This window comes from Mobula birostris, chromosome 2 (assembly GCF_030028105.1).
Source record: "Mobula birostris isolate sMobBir1 chromosome 2, sMobBir1.hap1, whole genome shotgun sequence".
Lineage (NCBI taxonomy): Eukaryota > Metazoa > Chordata > Chondrichthyes > Myliobatiformes > Myliobatidae > Mobula > Mobula birostris.
Window position 1 is genome coordinate 204914821 of NC_092371.1, and position 26316 is coordinate 204941136.

Consider the following 26316-nt stretch of genomic DNA (forward strand, 5'->3'; position numbering starts at 1 on the left):
TTTGTGGAATGTTACAATAATACGTTACCTTCCTTATTTACCATTTTTTCAAGCATTTGCGTACATTAAAAGTTCCTGGCAAGCAAATGTATGCGGCTTCGTGGGAAGGAGGAGGGTTGAGAATTGCCCTTGCAGTGGATTCTTTTATATATTTTGCCAACATTAGACCAGATTACAAGGTAAAACCTCCCAACACTCAAAACTTTTAATTTTATCACCAGGATATCGATGTGTTTATTATTTTTTTTCAAAAAGATTGCTTATATTTAATGCAGTTAAGAATTGAAATTAAAGCACATGTTTTACTGAGAAATAAGCATTTTTAACGTGTAATGACTGTGGTAATGTGGGATGTACTGTAATTGCACACATTTCCAAAAACAAAAGAGTAGGTTACTTGATGAAAATAGTTCCTAAAATTTGAGAGATGGGGGAATGTCTGTCATCAAGTAACAACTAATCTCTTGTTGAAATGTTTAAATTGAGAATTCTCATGTGTATTATACTTAAAAAGAAATGAGTGAACCAAATAAGCCTATAAAAGAGATGGTTTAGAGTGAATTTATGCAAACAAATAACGACTTCATCATTTCAGGTTACTGGGCATTCAGTTATGTGTCCTTGGAAATGTAAGGCTAAATAGTGATATTGATATTTACATATACAAATGTGGTTGTAGAGCTGAGGGTCCTTTGAGTCAAATCAAATTGTATTGGGCAGTCGCCTCCTACCTGTATATGGTACTCAGGTGAGTGATTGATATCTGGGGTTGAAAGAACAATGCTTAGGAGTCATTTTGGGAGATTTGGGTGTAGAGGTTATAATAGAAGGGGAGGATTGGGAGAAGGTTATGAGCATGGTTAGGTGGGAGGAAGGAAGAAGGTGGGGTCAGTTGCTGTCTGTGGTGTGGTATGGGTGTGATGTGTCAGCACTGTATAGATGCTGGAGAGAGGAACCAAATGAAATCAATTAAACAAAAGACAGAGCACAAATAAGAGTTGGCTCTCTAGCACCTGGTAGAAATAACTCAGGGAGGACCCACTTGTATCGCAACACAGTGAATTAAGTAGCCTTATTATAAACTGTTTGAACTGAGATGACTCAACAGTAGCTCCGCTTCAGAATCATACAGATTAATTTCTCCTGGGAGTGTTCTTTAACAGCATTCTATAGGGAGCAACATCATTATATGCACATGGAGACACCAAACGCTGATCCATGGAAATGCAAATTGTATTCTAAAGTGCCGGCTGAGTTTCTAGGCTGGTGGATAGATGTTTTTTAATTCACAGAGCTTTTAAATTAGATTTAGAAAGTTTTATTATTGTCACAGTTTATTATATTAAAGGAGGGATAAGATTTATTAATGCATAAAACATTGCTGAGACTAGATCCTTTTCAGGAAGAAACCAGATCTGTGACGAAAAGGAGAATGTCATTATATAGTTTAAGTAAGAAAGTTAAATTGGTGTATGAAAATTATTTGATTCATATTTGTTTATTTGTTCATAGGATATTTGATTGAGAGCTTTTTTAAACAATGTTTAAACTTGTCATACATCCAAGTACAGTGTATTCCTATTAAATGATCCATCGGTTTGGGGCAGCTGTTTATTTGGGATGAGTCTTAAAGAACAAAGTTTCATTGAGATAATAGCTGGGATTCCCTTCATTTATTTGGGACGCTATGCTGCTTAATTGTGAAAGGAGACTGTTGCTGAACAGTGTCAGTTGTGTGAACTTGTGTGGCCATTAGACACTACAGTATGCTTAGAGCGAACAGTTTTTAAATAGTGTCAGTTGTGTGTGTTTGTGTTCAAAAAGCAACGATTTTTGTCACTGATAGATGGCAAGAAATGAGCAGCAAGACAATTCTGCAGTGAGTTTTGCTCATTGTGGTTTCAAGCATTCAGGCTTGGAGATGCCAGAAACGGCTAGGAGTGAAAATGAAATAATTTCACTATTTCAAAAAGTTTGGAACTACGAAGAATTTGAAAGTATAATCATCTTTAAAGTTACAATGAAAATGAAAATTCAGGAGATGCAATTGTCGAAAGCATTGTATGAAGGCATCCATTATCTGCACTATTGTTCATTTACAGTCAATGAAAAGAATGCAGCAGCATGCTGGTTGTCCATCCTATCTGACGATGACAGTGAAACCTCCTGTGGGAGAGTTTGCAAAGTGGAGAAGCCATTGCACTGGGACAGTTCGACTCTCTCGACCTTGGAAATGAGTCCAGTGGTATGAGTAGCCGTCACAAACTGGGGTCTTCCTTGGTTACAGTGGATAACCATGACTTCTTCAGTGCCTTATCATGCCTTGGCTCTCCTTGAAGAGTTGCAAAAGCACCACCTTGTCCGCTGCATCTCACTGATGATCCCATCCGCCCAGTCTGCCAGAGCTGACTTCACATGCTAGAACAGACATGTCTCTATTATCATACTCTGTTATCAGAGTATGAGGCTTGTTAACTACTCTTAAATGGTTTAGCCTGCCTGCCAAAGTGGTGTACTGGGGTTTGACTGCGTCAAACAGCTGCTTAGAGCCATAGGTGAGAACTGAGTGTCCGGTATGCACCAAAGATGAGTGAGCTACCCCAGAACGAACACGACAAGCCTCTACTGGAGGTGCTGCTCCTCCCTGGGCACCCCATGCACAGCAGCGTATATCAGATGAATTCCTCTGTTGATAACTAATAGGAGCTAAAGCTGTTCTAATTTGTTCTGTATTTCATTTAAATGCATAATTTGTTACTCAGGTGGTAGTTTATCTTTTTTCTACCTTTTTTACTATTTCCTTGAAACTGGCTAATTGGGCAGCTGTTTAATTAGGCCAAAATGTATTGGTCCTGAGGTGTCCCAGTTAACTGGAATCCACTGTACTATATAAATCTATGATCAATTCTCCTACACATTGGTCGTAAAACCAGTAATCTCTGTGCAATAACCCAAAATCTGACTTCCAATTATTTCACCTGAATGAAATGTGGTAATGCATGGGCCCATTCCTGTGACAAAATCCTTTTGTATTTTATTGCATTTCTCTATATGTACCATATAGCCTACATTATAATAAGGGACAACCTTATGTTTTAGTAACACGTCGTTGCATGCGCTGTTAGGTGAGTATTAATCTGTACGTGCTGTGTTCGGTTTCTGCCAGTAAAGAACCATGAACCTTAGCTCCTGTCTCCAGCGTTTTTATTAATAGCACTGTTGTGTAACCAGGCCACATACACAACACTATGTTTTACTGTTTTTTGTGTTTGCACATTTTCACACTGAATCAAGCTGTCAGTTGTTCAGATAACCAAAGGCTATAATTTTTTTTTGTTGAAGATTTCAAAGTAAATTCCCACAAGTTGTAACGATTATCTAATGTTTTGGGATATTGTTTGAGAAATAAACTTTCTGATGCAATCTTTTAGTATGCTATTTTAATAATCCATTAAGTTAATTTTTATTAAATGATTTTAATAAATAACTTCTTTGATTTTTTTCTGTTGGCAGTGGGGTTATTGTTCCAACACGGTAGTATATGCATATACCAGACCAGATCGTTTAGAGTACTGTGTAGTCTTTTGGGACACCAAGAACAATGAGAAGTATATAAAGTACGTAAAGAGTCTGATTTCAATAACCACATGTGGCGACTTCTGTATTTTAGCAACTAAGGCTGATGAGACTTCTCTTCAGGTAAGAATTTTATTTTGAATGCAATTTTTGCATTTTACATAAATATAATGCCACAAAAGGAAATCAATGGCACTGTAACTGAAGAATTTAATTATTGTAAAAAGATGTGGACTGTTAAATGTTTATATTAAAAAAGCAAGCAAATTAAATTGAGATACGGAAAATAATTGAATAATTGGTACGCATTTGAAAGAACAAATGACATCCTGCAGCAAACATTGTATGTCCTCTGAAATGGCAGAGTTATTTCCTGTGCTAGGGGATTCTAGGACAAGAGAGCACGACTTCAGGATTGAAGGATGTCCTTTTAGAACTGAGATGCGGAGAAATTACTTTAGTCAGAGGGTGGTAAATCTGTGGAATTTGTTGCCACGACTGGCTGTGAAGGCCAGGTCATTGGGTATATTTAAGGCAGAGATAGATAGGTTCTTGATTAGCCAGGGCATCAAAGGGTATGGGGTGAAAGCAGGAAAGTGGGGATGACTGGAAGAATTGGATCAGCCCATGATTGAATGAGCCGGCTTGTGGCGTAGTGGCATCAGCGCCGGACTTTGGAGCGAAGGCTCCCGAGTTTGAATCCAGCCGGCTCCCTTGCATGCTTTCCATCCATGCTGGGTTGAACGTCGAGCTAGCAACTCGGCCTCGTAAAAGTACGAATGCCTGCTAAAAAAACGGCGTCATGACGGTGTTCCAATGACTCCACTTGGAGTTAAGGGCTTTCTTCTTCTTCTGTGATTGAATGGCGGAGCAGACTCGATGGGCTGAATTGCCTACTTCTACTCCTATATCTTATGGTCTTAAATGTCAAGATAAAAGAACATGGAGGAATGTTTATTCTTTAATCCAAGCAAAAAATAGTTTCACAAACAAGAGAAAATCAGCAGATGCTGGAAATCCAAGCAACACATACAAAATGCTGGAGGAACTCAGCAGGCCAGGCAGCATCTATGAGAAAACAAAAATGTCGACGTTCATCAGGACTGGAGGAAAAAAGATGAGGAGTCAGAGTTAGAAGATGTGGGGGGGAGGAGGAAACACAAGATGATAGGTGAAGCTGGGGGAGAGAGGGGTGAAGTAAACAGCTGGGAATTTGATTGGTGAAAGAGATACAGGGCTGGAGAAGGGGGAATCTGATGGGAGAGGACAAGACCATGGAAGAAAGAAGATGGGGAGGAGATCAGAGGGAGCAGATGAGCAGGTAAGGAGACAAGGCGAGAGAGGGAAAAAAGAATGAGGAATGGTGAAGTGGGACAGGGGGCAAGAAAGTTCAAGAAATCGATGTTCGTGCCATCAGGTTGGAGGCTACCCAGATGGAATATAAGGTGTTGCTCCTCTAACCTGAGTGTGACTTCATCCTGACAGTAGAGGAGGCCGTGGACTGATATGTCGGAATGGGAGTGGGAGTGGGTAGCCATTGTGAGATCGCATTTTTTCTGGCAGACTCCCAGTGGTGCTCAGCGAATGATCTCCCAATCTACATCGGGCCTCACCAACATACAGGGGGCTATACTGGATATGGCAGATAACCCCAACGGACTCACCTGGAAGGAATGTTTGGGCCCTGAATGGTGGTGAGGTGGTGTAGGCGCAGGTGTAGCACTTGTTCCACTTGCAAGGATAAGTGCCAGGAGGGAGATCACTGGGGACAGGCGAATGGACAAGTTTAAAATGCACTAAAAGGTGGGAATGAATTTAAATATTTAAATATACCTTTCCTTGGTATTCCCACAGAAAGAAGTTCAATACTATAATAATCAAGCACAAGATTAGCATCATTTTTTTTCTGACCAGAACATGCTGTTTTTATTTCTGCGTTTGACCTTTGTGTTCACTCTTGCCCAATCTATCACTGCCTCTTGCTGCCAATTGTTATTGACCCATCTCCAACTTCTTTTGGTCAAAGCATTGCAAGGTGACAAAAATTGTCCACAATGGAAAGCTATAATTTAGAAAAAGAGACTTTTGCAGTGGAATAGAATATTATTCAAGCTGGTCCATTCTTAAAATAGTCTTAGCCCTATTTGACTGCTACTTCAAACAACTACTGTAGGAACTGAAAATGACTGAAGTTTGTACCATACAATGTAAAATTTGTATGCTCCCTGGCGAAATAATACTGGAAAAATTAAAATTAGAATAATTATTTGTAATGACAGAGCTGCAAAATAACTGTAATAGAATAAGGGAGAAAGTTGGACCAAAGTCAGTATAATAACGGGGAACTGTTGAATCAATTACATAGAACGTAGAATAATACAGCACAGTACAGGCTCCTCGGCCCACAATGTTGTGCCGACCCTCAAACCCTGCCTCCCATATAAGCCCCCACCTTAGATTCCTCCACCTACCTGTCTAGTAGTCTCTTAAACTTCACTAGTGTATCTGCCTCCACCACTGACTCAGGCAGTGAATTCCACGCACCAACCACTCTCTGAGTAAGAATCCTTCCTCTAATATTCCCCTTGAACTTCCCACCCCTTACCTTAAAGCCATGTCCTCTTGTATTGAGCAGTGGTGCCCTGGGGAAGAGCTGCTGGCTACCCACTCTATCTATTCCTCTTATTATCTTGTACACCTCTGTCATGTCTCCTCTCATCCTCCTTCTCTCCAAAGAGTAAAGCCCTAGCTCCCTTAATCTCTGATCATAATGCATACTTTCTAAACCAGGCAGCATCCTGGTAAATCTCCTCTGTACCCTTTCCAATGCTTCCACATCCTTCCTATAGTGAGGTGACCAGAACTGGACACAATACTCCAAGTGTGGCTTAACCAGAGTTTTATAGAGCTGCATCATTACATTGCAACTCTTAAACTCTATCCCTCGACTTATGAAAGCTAACACCCCATAAGCTTTCTTAACTACTCTATCCACCTGTGAGGCAACTTTCAGGGATCTGTGGACATGTACCCCGAGATCCCTCTGCTCCTCCACGCTACCAAGTATCCTGCCATTTACTTTGTACTCTGCCTTGGAGTTTGTCCTTCCAAAGTGTATCACCTCACACTTCTCCGGGTTGAACTCCATCTGCCACTTCTCAGCCCACTTCTGCATCCTATCAATGTCTCTCTGCAATCTTTGACAATCCTCTACACTATCTACATCACCACCAACCTTTGTGCGCAAACTTGCCAACCCACCCTTCTACCCCCACATCCAGGTCGTTAATAAAAATCACAAAAAGTAGAGGTCCTGGAACAGATCCTTGTGGGACACCACTAGTCACAATCCTCCAATCTGAATGTACTCCCTCCACCACCACCCTCTGCCTTCTGCAGGCAAGCCAATTCTGAATCCACCTGGCCAAACTTCCCTGGATCCCATGCCTTCTAACTTTCTGAATAAGCCTACCGTGTGGAACCTTGTCAAATGCCTTACTAAAATCCATATTGTTTTTAGTTTTTTGTTTATTCTGTCACAATGTGTGTCAGCAGTGGAGCATACGCACTGGTATTGGTAAATTTTGACAGGTTCAGTCACTGGAATACAGGTTTCCCCTGCTATCTGAATGTAGAGCGCTCCTATGAAACCGTTCATAAGCCAAAATGGCGTAAAGCGAAGAAGCAATTACCATTAATTTTTATGGGAAAATTTTTTGAGCATTCCCAGGCCCAAAAAGTAACCTACCAAATCATACCAAATAGCACATAAAATCTAAAATAACACTAACATATAGTAAAAGCAGGAATGATATGATAAATATACAGCCTATATAAAGTAGAAATAATGTATGTACAGTGTAGTTGTACTTAACAGAATCGGGAAGTTTGAGCCAAAATTGATTTGTCGAAAAAAATTGGCACGTACACGCATGTGCATGTCACACATTTGCACGTACATGCACGTCATGCATACACACGTACACACATTAGCACGTCACACATGCGCACACACCTGCCTGCCCAAGGCTTCATGGTCATGGTAGTCTTTCTCGGGGTAAACACAAGTTTAAAGCGAGCGTCTTTTTTAGTAAAAGTGAAAATCCTCTTTCGGTTAATGAAAACAGGTACTAATGTAGGTCTTTCGTAAAGAGAACATTCGGAAAGTGGGGGACACCTGTACACTTATGAATTTGAATGATTTATACATGCTCCTGATTTATCAACACAACCCAGATGACTAATATCAACTTTATATAAGCTATTTACACTAAAACCCTAATAATTTGCCACTTGTGACTTGTGGACATGATAAGTTGAAAGGGAATATGGGAAATGACATCCTAGTGAATTTAAAGGGAAATTGGGAAATGGCACCCTGTTGAACTAGATGTCAAACCATCAGAATTTTCAAGTAATTAGATGGTGGATTATTAGAAGTACAAAGGAGCACATCCGGGAGGAGGAGAAGATGGCGGCGCGACAGCAGCGCGCGCGGCCACTTTGGTGGTGATGTCTGTTATCTGTCAAGTAGGGGACTGTGCACAATTCTGATTTGATGGAGACGGACATGATAGTACGGAGGAACATCTGAAGAACTTCTGTAATGCCCGCTTCGCTGCCGCTGCTACAGTATGGTAACCGGAATCTCCGGAGCAGAAGGCCCCAAGATCCTTGGCTTTGCATGTTTCAGCGGCCGGGGCGAGGTCAAAGGCGCTCGGCAGAGGATGGTGCTTGGGAGGCTGTATCGGAGAGGCTGGTCGGAAGCTTGAAGTTTTTGGACTGATGGACTCAGTGTCGGCTGCTTCCAAGGCATCGACAAGTTGACGGTGCCTGGAGGTTTATGGCAGGGAGTTTCTCCCTTTTGCCACCTGCTATCGGGGACTCGGGAGTCGATCGACTCGGGGACTTTTGAGACTTTATTTACCGTGCCCATGGTTTTTTCTTCATCAAATTATGGTATTGCTTTGCACTGCTGTAACTATATGTTATAATTATGTGGTTCTGTAAGTGTTAGTCTTTGGTTTGTCCTGTTTTCTGTGATATCACTCCGGAGAAACATTGTTTCATTTCTTAATGCATGTATACATTTCTAAATGACAATAAAAGAGGACTAAGTGTTCTCATAATCTAAATTATTTTAACCTTCTCTGAAATAGTCAGTTGGTGGTTTAGTGGCATTCGCACCTGACTTTGGGGTGAGTGTCTCAGGTTCAAATCCAGCTGGCTTCTTGCACACTTTCCATCCATGGGTCGAGCATTGAGCTAGCAACTCTGCCTTGTAAAAAAACATACAAATGCTAAAGAAACATCAAGGTTGCCGCCCGATGCGCCACAAGGCGTGGAGAAGAACACAAATCTTGATATGTTTCAAGTTTTAACACCAACTATGAATATGCTGTCGCCTTTATTCTGTTTCATCATGATTACATGTCACTGTTTAACATGATTTCTTTTGTTTCTGTGCTGCTCTTGGAAGGACGAGAATGAGATGGAACCTGTAGCTGCTATGGTAACCATTTACAAAATTGAGTACAAATGTTACTGTAACATTAATACATTTGTGTTTATTCCAATTTAACTGCCTGTAAATGACCATATGGGCAGTGGCTTTTAGTTAATTTCTAATTACACATTTTGATTATTTATTATGTTATCTTTTATTCCCCTGTTTTAGTATGTTCTTGTGCTTTGCAATTCTATTGGAACTCCCTTGGATTCAAAATATATTGATATTGGTGAGTGTAAAATTGTATTTGTTTATGAAATTTTGAAATATATTGATTCCACTGTGCTCCTTTAATATGATTTTCTTCATTGGTGACCTATTTTGACCTGGTTCTAAGGTAAAGCTCCAAAACTTGATTGTTAAGAAATCCTAAAGATCTGGCTTACTCATTTGCTGTAATATAAGCAAGGGGACCAGTAAGCAAGGCATACAGCCACAGCCAGGTGTTCAGAGTGTGGGTCGAGTATGTAGCTGGAGCGAAGGTTGGGGTCCAGAACACTGGGGTTAAGAACCTGGGTAGAATTGTAGCTGCAGCTGAGGTCTGGAGTACTTAATCTTTTTCTGCTCCCTTTTAACTTACTAGGTTCACTGGAAGCTTTATTATACAGTAAATAAAATGAAATAAAAGTATGACTTGGTATTAATAGGAGTAACGTTCAATAGTATGGAAAATTTGTTAGTCCGATACTATCAAAGCCCTGAGGCTACCAGATTATCAGAGTTCTACTATATTTGAACTAATATGGTAAAAATGTTCCTGCATTGAATGTGAACACTAAAGCATTTTTGCTTGAAGCAGAGCACTTGGATTAATTATGGTTTTTAGTGAGCATCGTGGTGTTTTCTAGAGAAACAAAAATCAGACTAAATTGCACTGATTGTGTTTGGTAGTTTCATCGGGAACTGATAGTGTTCAGTTTGTTCTTCCAGTCTGCGTCGGGTCTCGCCAATATGTAGAAGGCCGCATCGGGAGCACTGGACGCAGTATATCACACCAGCCGACTCACAGGTGAAGTGTCGCCTTACCTGGAAGGACTGTCTGGGGCCCTGAATGGTGGTGAGGGAGGATGTGTAAGGGCAGGTGTAGCACAAGACAAGTGTAACAAGTGTAAGCGGAACAAATACTACACCTGCCCTTACACTTCCTCCCTCACCGCTATTCAGGGCCCTAGACAGTCCTTCCAGGTGAGGTGACACTTCACCTGTGAGTCAGCTGCGTCCGGTGCTCCCAATGTGGCCTTCTATATATTGGTGAGACCCAACACACAGTGGGAGACCGTTTAGCTGAACACCTACGCCCTGTCCTCTAGAGAAAGCAGGATCTCCCAGTGGCCACACATTTTAATTCCATGTCCCATTCCCATTCTGGTATGTAAATCCATGGCCTCCTCTACTGTCAAGATGAAGCCACATTCAGGTTGGAGGAACAACACTTTATATTCCGTCTGAGTAGCCTCCAACCTGATGGCATGAACATTGATTTCTCTAACCTCTGTTAATGCCCCTCCTCCCCTTCTTACCCCATTGCTTATTTATTTATTATTCCCCCCTTTATTTGTTTATTATTTTTTCCTTGTTTTTCTTTCTGTGTCCCTCTCACAATCACTCCTTGCCTGTTCTCCATCATCCTCTGGGCTCCCCTCCCCCTTTCTTTCTCCAAAGGCCTCCCGTCCCATGATCCTCCCCCTTCTCCAGCTCTGTATCCCTTTTGCAAATCAACTTTCCAGCTCTTAGCTTCATCCCTTCCCCCTCCTGTCTTCTCCTATCATTTTGGATCTCCCCCTCCCACTTTCAAATCTCTTACTATCTCTTCTTTCAGTTAGTCTTGACGAAGGGTCTCGGCCCGAAACGTCACTGTACTTCTTCCTGTATATGCTGCCTGGCCTGCTGTGTTCCACCAGCATTTTGTGTGTGCTGTAACTTCTTTCAATTTGCCAAATAACTTGGCGTCAACAGCTGTCTCTGGAAATGAATTCCTCACATTCACCACCCCCCTCTGAGGAAATTCCTCCTCACCTCTGTTCTAAAAGGATGTCTTTCCATTCTGTGGTTCTTGCCACTGGTCCTAAACTCTCCCACTATAGGTAACATCCGCTCCGTGTGCATTCTATCCAGGCCTTACAATATCCGGTAGATTCAGTGAGATTTACCTCCACCCCACTTCCCTCTCATCCTTCTCAATCCCATCAAGTACAATCCCAGAGTCATCAAACGATTCTCATACATTATTTTGTATCCTTTGGATTGTTCTTGCAAACCTCTTCTGTACCAGCACAACATTCCTTGAGAATAGGACCCAAAGGTGTAAGGAATTTGTATGTTTTCCCCGTGACTGCGTGGGTTTCCACCAGATGCTCCTTCCACAGTCTGAAGACATACCGGTTTTTAGATTAATTGGTCTTTGAAGAGGCCTTAGATTGGTACATGGCGCTTAGTAAAACAGAGGGCTATGCAGTAGGCAGTTTCTAGAGTAGGTTACATGGTCGGCACAACATAGTGGGCTGTAGGGCCTGTAACGTGCTGTAGATTTCTATGTTTCTATGTAATTATAAATTGTCCTGTGATGAGGCTAGTGTTTGATAGGTGTGATGTTAGGCCAGAAGGGCCTGTTCCGTACTGTTTCTCAAAATAAAATCAATAAAAAGAGAATTGCTCACATCATCCCAAATGAGGTCTGACCAACCCTTTACAAAGCCTCAGCAGTACATCGTTGTCTTTATATTCCAGTCTTCTTGACATGTACTAAGACCATTTCTGTACCTCTCTTGAGAAATCCTAGTCTGGACTCTCCAGCCCCCACCCCCTTGCATTAACCAAAATCAGGCTTAGAGAAAAACTCCACTGCCCACCTGATCCCAAGCTCCCTTCTGCAAAAAAAAAACAGCCCTCAAATGTGGTGTTTGGTATTCCTAGAACATTACAGCACAATACAGGCCCTTTGACCCATGTTGTTCTGTTGACCTTTTAACCTACTTTTCCTTCCTACATAACCCTGCAGTTTTCTATCATCCATATGCCTATCTAAGAGTTTCATAAATGCCTCTAATGCATCTGCCTCTACCACCACCCTTGTGGAGCATTCCACACACCCACCACCCTGTGTTAAAAAAAAACAACTACCTCTGAATCCTACCCCATACTTTCCTGCAATTATCTTAAAATTATGCCCCATATTCTTGCAGATTTTCTACTAGTCAATAATTTCTTCTGCCTTGAAAGACAACTGAGTCTTTGATAATGCTAATTATTATTAGAGAACTGCAGACATTTTATTTCCAGGTTCTTTTACTTGGTTGAAAGGTAAATATGGTAAATTTAGTCTTGAGCAATGAATGACTTCTGTTGTTTCACTGGCCTTCATTTTAACAGTGAGACCTTTCAGGAGTATGTTTTAGATGCAGCCAAGTATTCTTCTCTTTTTCTGTCTCAGTGACATCCTGTAAAATTCTTCTTCAATGTGGTAATCCATCCGTACACAAGATTTCTTGGATGCTGAGAAGAATTGATGTATTTAGCTGTCATAATGTTGGAGTTTTCAGCCACAGTATTTTGAATCCTAGCCAGCTTCTTCATTCAGACATATTTTGTGCACAGCTTCAAATGATTTATTTAAACATTGCTGGCATTTTGTAATAATTAATGACATGTTTTTTTCAAAATCAAATTTCAGCTGACACTTATTTATACAGTATATGTCCTGAAGAAGGGTCTCTGCCCAAAAATGTTGACTGTGTATTCATTCCTGTTGACGCAGTTGACCTGCTGAGTTCCTCCAGCATTTTGTGTGACACAACCGTGTAAGCTACAGCCAACGTAAAAGCTAAAGAGAGGACATATAATAGAGCAAAATTTAGTGGGATGTTAGAAGATTGGGAAGCTTTTAAAAGCCAACAGAAGGCAACTAAAAATGTCATTAAGAAGGTAAAGATGAAATATCTAAGCTTGTGAATGATATTGAAAAGGATACCAAAAATTTCTTCAGATACAGAAAGTGTAAAAGATAGGTGAGAGTGGATTTTGGACCACTGGAAAACAGTGCTGGACAGCAGACAAACTGAATATGTATTTTGCATCAGTCTTCACTGTGGAAGACTCTAGCAGTGTTGGTAGTTCCAGATATCGGAGGCATGGTGTATGAAGTTACCATAACTAGAGAGAAGGTTCTTGGGAAACTGCAAGGTCTGAAGGTAGTAAGTCACCTGGACCAGATGGTGTACACCCCAGAGTTCTGAAAGAGATCATAGAGGCATTAGTAATGGTCGGTCAAGAATCACTAGATACTGAGCACATGATAAAATAGCTGTAGTCAGCATGGTTTCTTCAAGGAAAAATCTTGCTTGATCAGAGGCTCATGTTCAGTACTGCCTGTGTCCAGATACTCTGGTTTCCTCTCACATCTCTTGGCAGTGTGGAGGATCTGAGAGATCTTGGGGTCCGTGTCCATAGGACACTCAAAGCTGCTGCGCAGGTTGACAGTGTTATTAAGAAGGTGTATGGTGTGTTGGCATTCATCAACCGTGGGATTGAGTTCAAGACTCGTGAGTCCTGACGAAGGGTCTCGGCCTGAAACGTCGACTGCACCTCTTCCTACAGATGCTGCCTGGCCTGCTGCGTTCACCAGCAACTTTGACGTGTGTTGCTTGAATTTCCAGCATCTGCAGAATTCCTGTTGTTCCCATGAGATAATGTTACAGCTCTATAAGACCTTGGTCAGATCTACTTGGAGTACTGTGTTCGGTTCTGGTCACCTCACTACAGGAAGGATGTGAATACTACAGAGAGAGTGCAGAGGAGATTTACAAGGACATTGCCTGGATTGGAGGGTGTACCTTATGAGAATCAGTTGAGTGTACTTGGCCTTCTTGGAGCGATGGAGGATGAGAGGTGACATGACAGAGGTGTACAAGATGATGAGAGGCATTGATCATGTGGATAGCATGAGACTTTTTTCCAGGGCTAAGATGGCTAACATGAGGGGGCATCATTTTAAGGCGGTTAGAAATAGGTACCGAGGAGATGTCAGGGGTAAGTTTTTCACACACAGAGTGATGGGTGCGTGGAATACACTACCGGTGGTGGTAGAGGAAGTGGATACAATAGGGTCTTTTAAGAGCCTCTTAGATAGGTACATAGAGCTTAAAAGAATAAAGGGCTATGCACTAGGGAAATTCTAGGCATTTTCTACAGTAGGTTACATGGTTGGCACAGCATTGTGGGCTGAAGGGCCTGTAATGTGCTGTAGGTTTCTATGTTCTATGACAAATCTTTTGGAATTCTTTGAAGAAGTAACAAGCAGGACACAATATATTGGATTTTCAGAAGACCTTTAACAAGGTGCCACACATTAGGCTGCTTAACAAGGTACAAGTCCGTGGTAGTACAGGAAAGATTCTAGCATAGATAAAGCAGTGGCTGATTGGCAGGAGGCAGAGAGTGAGAATAAAGGGAGCCTTTTCTGACTCCCTGCCAGTGACTAGTGGTGCTCCACTGGTCTCTGTGTTGCGACCAATTCTTTTTACGTCATACGTCAGTGATTTGGATGATGGAATTGATGGCTTTGTTGCAAAGTTTGCAGACAATATGAAAATAGGTGGAGGGGCTGGTAGATTTGAGGAAGTAGGTAGGCTGCAGAAGGATTTAGACAGCTTAGGAGAATGGGGAAAAATGGTAGATGGAATACAATGTCAGGAAGTGTATGGTCATGCACTTTGCTAGGAGAAATTAAAGAGTTGACTATTTTCTAAATGGAGAGAAGATACAAAAAAACTGGGGTGCAAGGGGACTTGGGAGTCCTTGCGCAGGATTTCCTAAAGGTTAATTTGCAGATTGAAGCTGTGGTGAGGAAGGCAAATGCAATGTTAGTAATGCAAGAGGACTAGAATATAAAAACAAGAATGCACTGTTGAGACTTTGCTAAGCACTGGTGAGGCCTTACTTAGAGTATTGTAAGCATGTTTGGGCTGCTTATCTCGGAAAGGATGTGCTAAAACTGCAGAGAGTTCAAAGGAGTTTCAGAAAAATAATTCCAGGATTAGATGGCTTGTCATTTTGAAGTGTTTGAGTGGCTCTGAGCCTATATTCACTAGAATTCAGAAAAATGAGGGGTGACATCATTGAATGCTATTGAATGGTGAAAGGCCTTTAGATAGAGTAGATGTGGAGAAGGTGGGAGAGTCTAAGACCAGAGGACACAGACACACAATAGAGTTGTGTCCTTTTACAATGGAGATAAGGAGGAATTTCTTCAGCGAGAGATTGGTGTACCAGTGGAATTCTTTGCTGCAGGCACCTGTGGAGGCTAAGTCTTGTGTATTTAAGGCAGAGGTTGGTAGATTCTTGATTGGTCAGGGCATGAAGGCTTATGGGGAGAAGGCAGGTGATTGGGGCTGAAAGGAAAATTAGATCAGCCATGATGAAATGGTGGAGCGGATGAGCCATATGGCCTAAGTCTGTTCTTATATCTTATGGTCTTGCTTTTAACTATACGGTAACAATTTTATAAAAGTATTAGTTGGTTATTTTTTCACCATGGAGAAAGATTCATACAAAATTTACTTATTAAAAGTATTTCCATCTTCTGTAGTTAATTACTTTTATAAAATTATGTAATTGTTTATGTGCACTTTTATTATTCTGGCAAATCCAAGCAATACAAAATAGAAAAGTATGCTATCTACAAGAACAGAAAATCTGCAGGTGCTGGAAATCCAAGCAACACACACAAAATGCTGGAGGAACTCAGCAGGCCAGGCAGCATCTATGGCAAAAAGTACATGATATAATGTATTCAGGTCTTAATGTAACTAAATATAAATTATATAAATTATTTTTAATTGTGCATTTTTGATAAATATCTGATGTTATTTCCTACAAATATATACTGAAATGCATATTGTTTGTGTAAAGCTGGCCTTCAAATGAAGACTTTTGATTATAGTTAGTAGCTAAATTGTGTCAGTATCAAAAATAATAATGGTTTTAGATTTTGAGAAGAGGTCATAGTATACTGATTTGTATTTCAGCCCTGTAGAAGAGTAGCATTCATTCATTGTAGAGTATAGCACTATTGCTTATAGCACATGCTTAATAAACTTAAAAGTCAGCAATAGCTGGCTACCCTCATATTAACGGAAGAGCAGTGCCTGCTTATAGAGCTTTATTTTTATTTTGCCATCATACTGGGAATAGTATGTATATGTGATACATATTTTCATTCCATAAGAAAGAAAACTTAAGGCACATTTACATTTTTGGTGTAGTGAATACATTGTGCATCTGGAGAAGGAACACAACTTATTTTGGCCAATTATGGATAGAAATGTAGAAATATTAACTCTGAAATGAATGGTAATAAAGATGGTGATGTTTTTGCATTTGAAGGTGGAAACTTTTGGAGAACCAGTGGGCTCTCCTATGTTACTGACTCAGTAGAATTGTAAAGAACAAAAATTGCAAGGAGGTGAGGAACTGAGCAATCTGTTGTGAATACTCAAGGAAGTGCTTTATTGATGGAAGTTTGTTTGATCAATGGAAGACTTTAGTATTTCCTGAAAATCAATCTACTTTGGGTATTTTTTCTTGCTAAAATTCAGAGTTGTTTTTGCTGCTTTACTCTGCAGCAGTATTTCAAAGAATTTGCTAGGTGATAGTTGTATGTGTCATTTCCCAAACTTTGGTAGATTCTATCATGACAGCAGAAGTAGAATGTTAGCATGATTAGGATTTTCTGTGTGTGAACTTAAATGGACATATCCGCTTTATTATGCTTCTGCTCAGTTGATATTGCCTGGTATTGATGAGGTACCTCTGGTTCTCCAGCAGCCAGAACTTTATTATTGAGCTGACAAGGAATTTGCCATCGACTTTTAATTATATATTACTTTCTAAATGTAATTGAACTTCAATGGAAAATTAAGTACTTCTGTTCTTATGAGATAGGATAGAGTGGCATGGTGATGCAGCTTGTAGAGTCTGATCCTGGCTTCCCAGCGTTGCCTGTGTGGAGTCTTACTGTGACTTCATACATTTTCTCCTCTGTTCCAAAAGCATGCAGTTTGATAGGTATTGGCTACTGTATTTTGGCCTCTTATGTAGGTGAATGGTAGAATCTGGGGCAAATTAGTCAGAATATGGGAGAACAAAGTGGTAATAGTTTGGCTTAGTGCAAGGGTTCCCAATCTTTTTCATGCCCTGAACCAATACCATTAAGCAAGGGGTCTGAGAACCCCACATAGGAGACCCCTGGTTTAGTGTAAATGGGTGTTTGATGATTGAATGTGGGCCAGAGGTTCTGTTTCCATGCTCTTTGGCTCTGTGATTACCACATGTTTTGCCTGTATGTGGGTACTTCATTTAGAATATTTCACTTTAAAGTGCAAGTGCTAAAGCATATACAGCTGTAAAATTTAATGAAGGAGTGTGGCTATACGCAATAAAAATCTTCAATCTTTAAATGGGTCAGTGACAACGTTAATGCACACCTGAACTAACAAAATTGGTAGTGATCCAGAATACCTAAGAAAAGTGTTTGACCTGGTGGGATAAACTAGCCAAACACACACACAAGATTGTAAATTGAAACTTAAAAAAGTAACCGTACAACTTTTTTCACTGCCCTCCACTCTCTTCGCACCTATCCCGACCTTACTGCCAAACGCAAAGACAAAGAAGGTGCTGTTGTAGTGTGGCACGCTGAACTCTACCTTGCTAACTCTCATTCACCTCCTCATACCTACCCCTTGAAGAGGACCCTACTCTGGACCATCAGAAAACTCTCTCCGACACCACCAGTGACCTTATCAATTCACGCTGCTCACTTCTACCTCCTACCTGAGATCCAGAAACCAGACTGTCTTGGTCGGTCTGCTGTCTCTGCCTGCTCCTGTCCCACTGAACTCATATCCTCTTACCTCAATTTCATTCTATGACCCTTGGTTAAGCCCTTTCCAACCTAGATCTGTGACATTTCTCATGTCCTCAGTCTCCTCAGTAACTTTCAACTCCCCAGCCCTGAATGCCTCAATTTCGCCATGGATGTTCACTTATATCATTCATCAAGAAGGCCTCAAAGCTCTCTGCTTCTTTCTTGACAAAAGAACCAACCAATTCCCCTCCACCACCACCCTCTTCCATCTGGCAGAACTGGTCCTCACCCTCAACAATTTTTCTTTCAACTCCTCCTACTTTCTCCAAACTCGAGGGGTAGCCATGGGCACCTGTATGGGCCCCAGCTATGCCTATCCCTTCTTTGGCTATGTAGAACAGTCCATGTTCGAAGCCTTTCTTGGTAATATTTCCCAACTCTTCCTCTGCTTCATTGATGATTGCATTAGTGCTACTTTATGCACCCATCCTGAACATGTTATTTTCATCAACCTTGCATCTAGCTTCCACCCTTCCCTTGAATTCACCACATCTTAAACACCTCCCTTCCCTTTCTCGGTCTTTCTGAATCCATCTCTAGAGACAAATGGTCAACCAACATCCTTTATAAACCTATGGATTCCCACAGTTATTTTGACTGTATCTCTTCCCTTTTCTCAGTTCCTTTGCCTCTGCGCATCTGTTCCCAGGCCATGGCTCTGGAACATTCACCATCTCCAAAGAGATCCTATTATTAAACATATCTTTACCTCTTCCCTCCCCCCCCCCCCCAACTTTCCACATACATCCTTCCTTCACTAATCTCTCACCAAGCACTATCCCTGCAAGTGGCTTAAGTACTTCACCTGCCCATATACCTCCTCCCTCACCTCCATTCAGGACCCCAAACAGTCCTTCCAGGTGAGACAACACTTCACCTGCAAATCTGCTGGGCTTATCTGTTGCGTCCAGTGCTCCCAATGTGGCCTCCTCTACATTGGCGAGACCATTGAAACGTAGAAATCTACAGCACATTACAGGCCCTTTGGCCCACAATGTTGTGCCGACCATGTAACCCACTCTAGAAACTGCCTAGAATTTCCCTACTGCATAGCCCTTTATTTTTCCAAGCTCCATGTACCTATCTAAGAGTTTCTTAAAAGACTCTATTGTATCTGCCTTTACCACCTTTGCTGGAAGTGCATTCCACGCACCCGCTACTCTGTGTGGAAAAACTTACCCCTGACATCCCCTCAGTACCTGCTTCCAAGCACCTTAAAACCGTGCCCCTTCATGTTAGCCATTTCAGCCCTGGGAAAAGCCTTTGACTATCCACATGATCAATGCCTCTCATCATCTTATACACCTCTATCAGGTCACCTCTCATCCACTGTCACTCCAAGGAGAAAAGGCCAAGTACTCCCAACCTATACTCATAAGGTATGCTCGATAATCCAGGCAACATCTTCGTAAATCTCCTCTGCACTCTTTCTATAGTATCCACATCCTTCTTGTAGTTAGGTGACCAGAACTGCATAGTACTCCCAAGTGGGGTCTGACCAAGGTCTTATATAGCTGTAACATTACCTCACGACTCTTGAACTCAATCCCACAGTTGATGAATGTGAATATACCACATGCCTTCTTAACAACATTGTCAACCTGCGCAGCAGCTTTGAGTGTCCTATGGACACAGGCCCCAAGATCTCGTTGATCCTCCACACTGCCAATAATTTTCTGTCTTCAAATTTGACCTATCAAAGTGACCACTTACCTATTGAAATGAACAGTCGTAAATTCGGGGACTGCTTTGTCAAGCACCTCCACTCCATCATGTGGAAATTGTACAGTTAAACACGAACAGAACTTACTCGTCACCAAACATTTTAATTCGGATTCCCGCTCCTTTTCCGACGTGCCAAAATGAGGCAACCCTCAGAGTGGAAGAGCAACACCTTATATTCCTTCTGGGTAGCCTCCAACCTGATGACATGAATATAGATTTCTCCTTCCACATCTTAGTATGTTAACTTAGGACCCCCTATGTGTACACATTTTCTTTTCTCGATGTCTCTTGCACACTCGTCCCTGAATCCAATCTGACTGAATACTGAATTAAAACAACCTGCTGTTTATTAGAAACAGAATAACTAGTTTAAGTCAAATCAAGTTTAATTGTCATTCAAACCATACATGGATGCAGCCTAATGAGACAGTGTTCCTCTGGGGCCAAGGAGCAAAAATGATTTAGGATATACATATATTAACTGCATTTCATTACTTATGAAGTCTCTATTATCCATTACTATAGTTGCAGACATTGTGCAGGATGGATGTCCCAGCTGGGGTATTTTGTGTAGGACTTAAACCAGAATAGAAAGAGAATAAGTAGGAAGAGAGAAATGAGGACAGAAATGAAAGAAAGAACAGTGAAATGAAAGGGCAGGAAACAGGGTAATGGAGGGTTAGGGGCAAATAGGATCACAGAAAGAATTTAAAGTAAGGTAGTCAAAAGTGGCCAAAAGCCTTTCTAAAGACTTGGTATCTTAATGTAGATAATTGGCACAAATAAATATGATTGAATATGATCTGATTGCCATCATAGAGATGGCGATCAAGGAAAGGAAATTAATTTTTAGGGATTTTTGATTTGCAAGGACATACAGGAAGGAAAAGATTGGTATTGTAAAAGAGAAATTAAATAATTACAGATGTAAGAAATGACCTAGACTCTGAGAAATCCCTCTTTTTGGAGGTAACATATTGGCATGGATGGAGTTTTGGCTCACAGAAAGCAATGTTAGGGAAAAGGGCAGGCACTTTCAGGTTGGCAGCCTTTCATCAGTGGAGTATCACAGGGATCAATCCTGGAGCTGCAACTATTGGAGGAAAGGAAGAAAATGTGTTAGTCAGATTTGTGAATGTTATTAAGATAGTAGGAAGGCAAGTTGCAATAAGAATGCAAACAGATTACACATCTAGTGAGAGGTGAAGCAATTGAGCAAAATGTTTGCAAACAGAACATAATGTTGGAAAATGTGAAGTCCTTTATTTAGGAATGAATAACCAAAAAGTACAATATTTAAATGGAGGCAAATTGCAAAAAACTACGGCACCTGTGGAGGGAGCCGGGGGGGGGGGGGGGGGGGTTCCCTGTGCATAAATCACAAGGCCAGTACACAAGTACAGCAGGTAAAGTATAAGGGAAATGAAATATTGGCCCTTATTTCAAGGGGTTTGGAGTATAAAAATTGAGAAGCTTGCAATGTACAAGGAACTGGCAAAACTACTTGTAGAGTGTTGTGAACTGTTTTGGTCTACTTGAGAAGAAATATCATGTCATTGGATGATCATGAGTACTGAGATATTGTCTTATAAGGAAAACTTCAATAGGTTGGGACTCTCAATTGCCTCCAAAGAGTGAGAGGTGATTTTATTGAAATACAAGATTCTTAAGGGACTAGCAAGAATAAATTCCGAGAGGATGTTTCTTCTCTTGAAGTCCAGAATTGAATTGCTAGTTTCAAAATAAGAGAGCATACATTGAAAACTGGAAATAAAAATTTCCTTTTTTTTCAGTTGGTTGTGAGAGTTGGTAACTCCTTACCACTGAGATCTGAGGGACAGAATCTTGGGTGTGTTTAAGACCAGGGTCTCTAATCAATTTAGGAATTGAGGGTTATGAAGAAAAGGTAAGCAAGTGAACTTGATGAACATCAGATCAACCATGATGGTATTAAATGGGCGAACATGTTTGAGAACTCAATGATCTATCCCTGTTCCTACATTTTATACTCTTATGGTCTTTAATGACATAAGATTCTTAACTTTGAGTTAGCATGTTGCTTCTCATGTCATGGTTTAGTGTACCTTTTAAGTTTTAGTACCAGATGGTAATTGAATTTGTAGTTATGTTTTCTATTGCATACTACCTTTTTAGATGAAAAATTACTTCAAAAAGGGCATTGTGGCTTCTTGTGGTATGTAGGTTAAACTTTTGATCAACCAGGAGTTGAATACACATCTTCCTTAAGATAGCAGTTTATAGTAGTTACCCACAATTTAGCCTCTAAGCATGGGGCATTCTAACTTTGCCAGTTTTGTGTTTTCCACAGATATATTGTAAACTCTCAACCCTGAATCTAAATTGAGTACACAATCAAATAAGCATATTACTTTAGAATATATTATTCTAATATTTTGTTATAGTCTGTGATGGACAGAGTGACAGTAAGGACTGATGAAGAAATGTAGTTCTGTGAAATATCTTCCAAATGTGTTCTGCAAGGAAAAGTTGAGGAATGGTGTGGGTAGAGAAATAGTGTATTTTATTAAAAGTTTTTCTATGTTTACGATTAAGCAACAGATGCACTGCCATTACTGTATCTGATTTTAAGTGGTATTGTCATGTTTATTATTCATCTTTTAAGAATATTAAATTTATATTACTCTTGTTACAGACCCCTTGTATGTAACCATGACAAAGACACATGTAATTGTGGCCTCTAAAGAAGCTTTCTACATTTGGCAATATCGTGTAGCGAAGAAACTCACAGCAATGGAAATCAACCAGGTGGCCCCAACAAGGAAGGAGGGCAGAGAAAGGTTAGCATTAAAAGTTATTTGAGATATAACAAGTTTGGACTTGGCAGCACAGACATAATGCAATAAAAATGTGACTGTGTAAGGAAAGAGTCAAATTTGCCAGAAGTTGTATTTGATTCCTGTCTTGTATATGCAAAAAATTTGTGATACAAAATCGTGTTTACTTAGTCAAAATGGTGTGAGGTAGGAATGTTTTGAGAAAGTAAGAGTACTGGTCTATAGCCTTGAGAGTACATAATGTTTGTCTGGGAAAGGAAAATGATGTGCAGGTACAGGTACCATCTGATACCATATCATGGGAAAATGCTAAGGTAAATGTTTTAAAGGTATAGGGGTGCAGGGTTATTCTAGATTTAGGCTGGAGTCGCGACCAGACTGATGGGGGAAGGGGTGGGGGGGAGAGGGAGAGGTATTTTCTCCAGTCTTGTGCGTGTTGTTGGGACCCTTGTTATTTGTTACTTATATAAATGATTTGGATGGGAGTGTACAAGGCAATACATTTGCAGATGCACAATAACGTTTTTTGATAGTTAGAAAGGTTATATATTATACGAAGATCAGTTAAAGAAGTGGGCTAAGGAGTGGCATATAGATTTCAGTGCAGATAGTGTGAGGTGATGCATTTTGGTAAATCAAACCAGCAGAGGATTTATGAATGATAGGACATTAGTGAGTGTAATGGAACAGAATGACCGAGGAGCACAAGTGCAAAGTTCACTGAAAGTGGCATTAAGGTAAAAATGGTGGTGAAAAAAGCATTTAGCATGTTGTCCTTCATCAGAGCATTTAGTATAGGAACTGGGCCATTATGTTACAGTTGTATAAGCTGTTGGTGAGGCTGCACTTGGAGTACTGTGTACAGTTTTGGTCACTGTCATAGGAAAGATGTGGAGAGAGTGCAGAAAAGGTTTGTGAGGATTTTTCCAGGACTAGACTGTCTGATTTATAGGGAGAAATTTTCCAGGCTTGGTCTTTATTCCTTGGAACTTAGGAGAATGAGGAGCAACCTTCTTGAAAGGTTTAAAATTACAAGAGCCATAGATGAGGGGGACAGTAACAATCTTTTCTCAGGATAGGTGAGTCCAAAACGAGCGGTAATTGATTTAGGGTGAGAGAGGAAAGATTCAAAAGGGACCTGAGGGCAATTTTTACCACCCAGCTCATGACGAGTAGTTGCAATGAACTACTAGATGTAGTGTTTGACATACAATAGTATTATTTAAGAAACACTTGGATATAAACATGGAAGGGCAAGGCTGAGAGGAATATGGGCCAAAAGCAGGAGATTGGACTAACTGGGTGAGCACGGTGTTCAGCACAGACAGGTTGGGCTGATGGGCCTGTGTGTGTGCTGTTTTCTTCTATGACTGACAAATATTAACTCTATTTGAACTTCTGTCATCATCTTTATTAATGGATAAGTATCTTTAGTTATAAATAACTTGGATACTTGTATCGAAATTGTACAAAGTAAAGTACAAAGTAAAAATTTATTATCAGACTACATACTTGTCACCACATACAACCCTGAGAATCTTTTACTGCGGGCATACTTAGATCTATACAACAGAAACTGTAAATGGTAAATAAACTGCAAATACAGATATAAATAAATAGTTTGTATTAATGCATTTTTGAACTAATTTTGTAACAGAAATTTGTTTATCTCTTCTGATAGAATTTATCACATTGATGATGAGACACCAATTACAGGAGATGGAAGCCTAGATTTCAGTCGGGCTTTTTCTGTAAGTGTCTCTTTTTAATTTGCTATAGAAATGATGCACCCGTTTAGGGTTATTATTTTTGTTTAGAAGCAGTAAAATGGCAAAAGCAATTCTAGGGAGGTATTACAACTGTAGTCTTCATTGGACAGAAGTGCACAATGGGATGGCAGAATAACCGTAAAGCAAAATTGTGAAATGTGTCCCTATTCCATATTTACAAACCACTCTGCATCTTGTTCTTTGATTTATTGTGAGGCCTACCTTTTTCCTATCTTCCAAAGCAACCTTCTTGGTTGTCACATTCATCAGGCTCAAATCAAACTGCAAGCTTGATTTAAATGTATTTATTTTATTTATTGATTTACAGCGCAGAATAGGCCCTTCTGGCCTTTCGTGCCATGTCACCAAGCAACCTCCAATTTAATCCTAGCTGAATCACGGGACAATTTACAATGACCAATTAATCTACCAATTGGCACGTCTTTGGACTGTGGGAGGAAACTGGAGCACCTGGAGGAAACCCATGCTGTCACGGGGAGAATGTACAAACTCCTTGCAGACTGTGGTGGGAATTGAACCCTGGGTTGCTGGTACTGTAAAGCGTTGTGCTAACCAATAGCTAATATATCTGACAATTATTTGGACTCAAGAACCTCAGAGATTCCAGCAAGTTTGTGTTTTTAATAGTGCACCTTGTTAGACCATGAAAGCACAAGTACTTTCCTCCCATTCTTCAGAAAGTCTTTGGGTTCCTGTTCTATTCGCTGTACTCTTTCCTAATTGCTATGATCAGTGACCAGCCTCCCAAGCCTCTGCACTTTGCCTCATCCCTATTGACATTGCTGCTGTCTTCCTCCACTGAGCTCTTTTATAAATTACCCCTTAATATTAATGATCAGCTAGGCTCAGAGAATCTATTTACTAACAAGAACCTTTATTGTCTCAACTAAAAAGCATGTGAATTTATACAACTGAGAACTTGCGTACACATTTACTAGGTTTCCCTGACCTTACATGAACGAAGAATAGAAATGGTAATGCTCTGAAAAAGGAGTCTACACTGGCCAAGTGTTCCTTGTTGTCCTGATGTGATCTCCATGTTTCCTATATAGGGTCCTCCACATCTTCAGTGGTTGGTCCCCACAGAGTTGTTGCTACCTGTGCTCCCAAAATCCTCCATTCTTTTTTCTTTTCCTTTTCAGATCAATCTATGATGTTTCAATTTTGTTAGCTCAAGATCATCTGACTGACCTGTGTCAGTTATCATTGGATGTAGCACAGAACTACAAGCAGTATTGCTTTATGGCCTTTTCTCTATCCTCGTGTCCTAGGTGATTTCCTTCGTTTTTGTTCAAACCAGTCTAACCAGGTCACCCAAATACTGGGCCCAACTAACCAGATTACAGGCTGTTCCTCCTTTAAACCTGCTATTGTACATAATAAATAGCTTCTTATTTGAGAATAAGATGTAGCAGATCAATACCAGAAACTCCTTGTGTCCACATTCAGCAGCTCTGATTAAGTTATTCCAGGTCAAGAATCAATTCACCAAACAGTTCACAAAATGGCCCCCTCTAATCCTGCCGTTACACGGCAAGAATAGGACTTTTGCCTTATCTGTTTCCACCACCCTTGTCTCATTCCTTTTCACTGATTTGTAGATTCTAGTTCTTTCTGGCCAACACCTCTAATATGCCAAATCTTAATCTCGTCCCTTGTGTTGCCAATCTGAGCACCCAGCCATCTTGAATCTATCCTTCAGATTGCTATGGGCCATTATACTCTGCTTCCAATATTCAGTTCCATTGATTTGATTGAAACTGAACATCAGAAAGAAATAGGGCATTTAAAGCGAATACAGTGCTCACTTAACTCGTGTGGCAATGCATGAATTTCTACTCCTTGTTACCTGTTCTGTATCCCTCTTAATGGCTGACAGGGAACACAAATTAAAATTACATGTATACTGATTTCATGTGGTACAAGGCATCTTGTACAGTTGGAAACCAAATAAAAAATATTAGTGTGCTCTATATT

General features: G+C 40.5%; 1 protein-coding gene across 3 annotated transcripts in view; it reads left to right on the forward strand.

Moving 5' to 3' along the window:
• The window catches only part of wdr35 (WD repeat domain 35), a 90070-nt gene that overhangs the window by 18205 nt on the left and 45549 nt on the right, over positions 1-26316 (forward strand). For all 3 annotated transcript variants that reach the window (XM_072278788.1, XM_072278796.1, XM_072278806.1), the window contains 5 exons: positions 54-179; positions 3514-3699; positions 9254-9314; positions 22408-22552; positions 24231-24300. In XM_072278788.1, the coding sequence (XP_072134889.1) occupies positions 54-179; positions 3514-3699; positions 9254-9314; positions 22408-22552; positions 24231-24300 (588 nt within the window). The remainder of the gene's footprint in view (positions 1-53; positions 180-3513; positions 3700-9253; positions 9315-22407; positions 22553-24230; positions 24301-26316) is intronic.